Raw genomic sequence first — 4,595 nt, 5'->3', positions numbered from 1 at the left:
TGCCCGTTGCTGGTTGGCTAACTAGCAACAGGGTCTTGCCAGCCAATGGAATTGTGTGATTACAAGCCAGGGGAATCCCATAAAAGAGGGCTCCCCTGGCCCAGAGAGCCAGTCCGGATTTACTTGATGCCTTGCCAATAAACCGAGAGCTGACTGTCACTCGACTCGTGTCTTACTGCCTGCGCGATCTAACAGAGACCCTATACCCAGGGTAGGCAACATTGGCTCTTTTATGACTCATGGACTTCAACTCTCAGAATTCCTGAGCCAGCATGGCTGGCTCAGGAATTCTGGGAGTTGAAGTCCACAAGTCATAAAAGAGCCAAGGTTGCCTACCCCTGCCCTATACCATTCCAGACAAGTGGCTGTCCAGACTCTTCTTAAAAGTCTCCAGTTATGGAGCACCCACAATTTCTGGAGGCAAGCCGTTCCACTGGTTAATTGTTTTCATTGTTAGGAAATTTCTCCTTAGTTCTAGGTTGCTTCTCTTATTGATTAGTTTCCATTCATTGTTTCTTATCTTGCCTTCTGTGCTTTGGAAAATAGGTTGACACCCTTTTCTTTGTGGCAGCCCCTTAGATATTGGAACACTGCTATCATTTCACCCCTAATCTTTTTGCTAGGCTCATGATTACATGTATTGGTATACTTTATCATATATCGTGATTACAGTATTAGTATACTTTGCAGAGATTATTTTATCTTGGTCAGCTATTCTTACTGAAAAGTTGATGATGTTATTAATTTTCACCTTCATCCTTTGTATGATTCTCTCTAGAAACGTAACAGAATAGTTCTCTGAAATGGCTAAGATTTATCCATTGGTGTCAGCTGTCCTATCATAAAAGATTAGCCCTTCAAATGTGTTGTGTCTTTCCTGAATTCTGACAGAGCATGACTTTTGGAATTATTTTAATAATGACAATATTGGCTAAGCTTTTTAACTAATAAATAAATGAAATTCCTTGGAAGTCTGGAAGACATAACACTGACACAGCCATGGGAAAACCAGCTGGTGAGGTCTGAAAAGTATGCATTGTCTTTAGCTCTGTTGTTTTACCACACAGCTGCTAAATTCTGCCCTCTCTGGTGTGTCAGTAATCAGCTATCCTTGCCCAATCAGCTAGGAAAGGGCAAGAGAAAATCAATCCTCATTAACTGTCTAGAGGCAGAATCATGAATAGGGCTAGGCTTATCCCTCTTTTGCATATTCTAGTCCTAATCTTGAGGAAGAGGCAGAATCTTGAGTAGGGCTTATCCCTCTTTGCATATTCTAGTCCTAATTTTACAAGAACAGCTTTCCCTAACCTGATGACTTTCCAGGTAGGTTGGAACTACAGCTCCAAAAAGACTGTGTAAATAGATGCAGTTAGTTGGAAATCCAATTCTGAAAGACTCAGATCTGCAGAGCATATAATATAATATTCAAAGAGGAAGGCACCAGTCACCCTTGGTTGTTCTTCTGACTTCTGCTTAAGTCCTTTCTGATACTTATTTTGCACATCACTGGAGTTTGCATCACAATTTGCTCTGTAACCCTCAAAATTCTGTTTAGGGAACTGCAGGTCTGGAAGTGACTGCTTATGAAGAAATGTCCAGTCTGGTGAATTACATTCAACCCATCAAATTTGAAAGTTTTGAAATTTCAGCACGTAAGAACGATTTGTTTTCTCCTGTTAAGGAAAATGTTTTTCTATGGTTAAAGCAAGCCTCACTTATATTTGCACTGAAAACTATGTATCTATTAACTGTGTAAATGTCATTATTTAACATTGTTCTATGTGGTTTAGGACCTATATATGGAGGGGGGGAGCCCTACTTCTAGTAGCAGTATGATACAGGGTGGTATCAGTCAAGGAAAAGTTATTGCACCACTAGATGAACTGTATGTTTCAGTGATTGTCTAAGTGAGCAGAAGATGACCCTGCTTCTAAACGATGAAAAATTAAATACAGCATCTTTCAGCTGTATTCAGCAGCTGAATACAGCATTCATTCAATTGAACGAATACTTATTACTTACGTATAGTTTTTCCAGGTCCAAAATTTTAAAAACCTTCCTGATAGAGCCTAATCTGTGTCTTCATGTGAATCTCCATGAAGAATCTAGGACAGGGTCTAAATTAATTATAACGGCTTTATAAATTAGTCTGAAAGCCAGCTGAGATAATCTAAAAGTGTATCTAGCCCTCAAGCCACATTTGCCATCCATCTTCTAGAGGATACAACATCTTATGGGCCAGGTGAGGCCACATTCCAAGGCAGAAATTGGAACAAGATTTGGGTTTGTTGATGCACAATAGGTATTTATCATGTGTGGTTTCTTCTTCAGAAGCATGTAACCCAAGGAGCTTTACCTGCTTGTGGACTTATTATGCATCACTGACTCATTGAGAATTAACAGGGAGAAAACTGTATATCTGTAACCTTGTGTCATTATCTATATTTTCATCACTTTTGCCCAAGTTTATCAAAAACATTCTCTGATTTGGGCCAAACACTGAATAAGAATTTATGAAACTGATGAAAACCCAATGAAATTGCAGACCTTTATCCCATTCTATGCTTAAAGAATAGATAATAAATAATAATGAAATTGAGACAAAGAATTCAAAAAATTATTCCCTATATATATTCAATTGGTGCAAATTTTAGCAATGGAAAAACTGAGCCAATTCTACATTCTAGTCACAAGTTGCAGTACCTTTAAAAGAGCTACTGTATTTTTCCATGTATAAGACACTATTTTTTCCTGCAAACACCCTATTCAAAAATCAGGTGCCTCTTATACAAGTACATGAAAAAATAATGGCAACCTCCGCAGCCCAGAGCATGCCTGTGTGGGTTCTTTACATGCCGCTGCCATGCTGCCTGGTGCAGGTGTCAAGCCCCTGTGGGCTTGCCACTAACAGGAGGGGAGAGGGGGCAAGATCATTGGATGGCGGCGTCCAGAGGCAGCAGATGGGACCAACAGCATGGATGGCAGCAACAGCCCTTTCCCTCTCTCGTACCTGTATGCTGGCCGGGGACCCTGTGGAATGCAGCTGCGAGGCCATCCTGCTCCATAATAGCGGCCAGCCGAACTTCCGGATTTGCTGGCTCAGCTGTTCAGCACTCCACCAAACAGCTGATTGGCAGGGAGAAAGAGCGGGGAGTTTAAAACCTGCCTTTGCTTCCCTTCCCTTGCTGTCACGCTGGTGCTCACACCGGTTTGTTTACCAGGGTCAGAAGGCTGCTGGTGTGAACTGACTATGCATGCTCATCGTGCCGGATGCTGGTTAGGTGGGGGGGGGGGCCTGCCGGGAGGCATCTATTTAGAGCGCTGGGGGACTTTGTTTGCTGTTAGCTTGGAACTCGCATGCCGGAACGTCTTATACAATGGTGCGTCTTATACACAGAAAAATGTGGTAATTTTTTCTGACCTCCTTCCTGAATTTAGAACAACTGATAGGCTGGATTTTGACTTTCAAAATAACGTTGGTTGGAAATGTTAGGAGTTAAAGTTTAGATATCTTGCGGGTCCCAGCTTTCAAAGTTAATCTATGGTTTCTATTCTATTTTTAAATATGTTCCTAGACACAATAAAAATGGCTTCATTGCACATAAGTGGAAGCTTATTGTACAACTATTTCATGAAGGTTCTACAGCATGTGACAAGTAGAATTTGTGGCAGCACAAATGCTATCCTCCCCCCCATGAAACACAGTTTAATAGCAACCTTAATTAGGCAGTGACTGGTTCCTCCCATATTATCTGCAGAGGTTATGTTATCTACAAATTTGTTGCCATAAGTAATCTCCCTGGATACAATTTCATGCTCGAAGAAATCCTAAAATGAATTTCCACCTGAACCCCAACTCTTTCTGTGTCTTCTTTTATTTTTTATGTGAAGCAGCATGTGCAACCAGCATTTTTATTTAGAAATGATAACAAGGATTGGAAATTAAATTGAAGAAGGGATGGATTTGAAAACAAAAAATTATGTTCTATGCTTTCTTTCTTACTTTTCCAGAGAAAAACCACAGTTATGTCGTTTCCTCCTTCACTGAATTAAAGGCTTATGAGTTGTTGACCAGGTCACCCATCCAGTTTGTAGAGTATCCTTTTTAAAGGCATCCTTAGTGATTAGTTATGTTTTATATCTGTATATAGGAGCTCATTCCAATTTATACATATATACCCAAAGAGAATTTCTCTGTACAAATGAAATTGGGATAATAGTTGCACATTCCATGGTGTCGGACATAATGTGCAATTACCTATAGAGTATATTTGTTGTTTTTATTATTGTAACAGAGATTGTTATTAGCTAGCTGTAGTGTTTTAATAATATTAGATATTAAGAATTCGTTTAAAAGATGTATACTATTAATCACTCTACCTAGAGGTTATGATTCTTGCATCAATATCTATTGGGACTGCCCCAGAAAAACTCTTGCTACTATTTTATGTGTGCAGAACAATTATAAACAATAGCAAAGTTGGTTTATCTCTGATAATCTCCTGTCTTCATTGCCTCTGTCTCCCTTAATCGCTCTGTACACAGAATATTCTTTGTTCCCTTTCAGCTGCACAATGATTAATTTCAGCATAATA

The 4,595-nt window shown here is 39.7% G+C and overlaps 1 protein-coding gene across 1 annotated transcript in view; it reads left to right on the top strand.

Moving 5' to 3' along the window:
- The window catches only part of LOC107290817 (1-phosphatidylinositol 4,5-bisphosphate phosphodiesterase beta-2), a 42,210-nt gene that overhangs the window by 15,243 nt on the left and 22,372 nt on the right, over positions 1 to 4,595 (top strand). The window contains exons 7-8 of the mRNA XM_015819743.1: positions 1,556 to 1,652; positions 4,012 to 4,091. Coding sequence (XP_015675229.1) covers positions 1,556 to 1,652; positions 4,012 to 4,091 — 177 coding nt within the window. The remainder of the gene's footprint in view (positions 1 to 1,555; positions 1,653 to 4,011; positions 4,092 to 4,595) is intronic.

The sequence above is a fragment of the Protobothrops mucrosquamatus genome, unplaced genomic scaffold (genome assembly GCF_001527695.2).
Source record: "Protobothrops mucrosquamatus isolate PMUCROS unplaced genomic scaffold, P.Mucros_1.0 scaffold972, whole genome shotgun sequence".
NCBI lineage: Eukaryota > Metazoa > Chordata > Lepidosauria > Squamata > Viperidae > Protobothrops > Protobothrops mucrosquamatus.
This window is presented reverse-complemented; position numbering and strand designations above follow the sequence as displayed.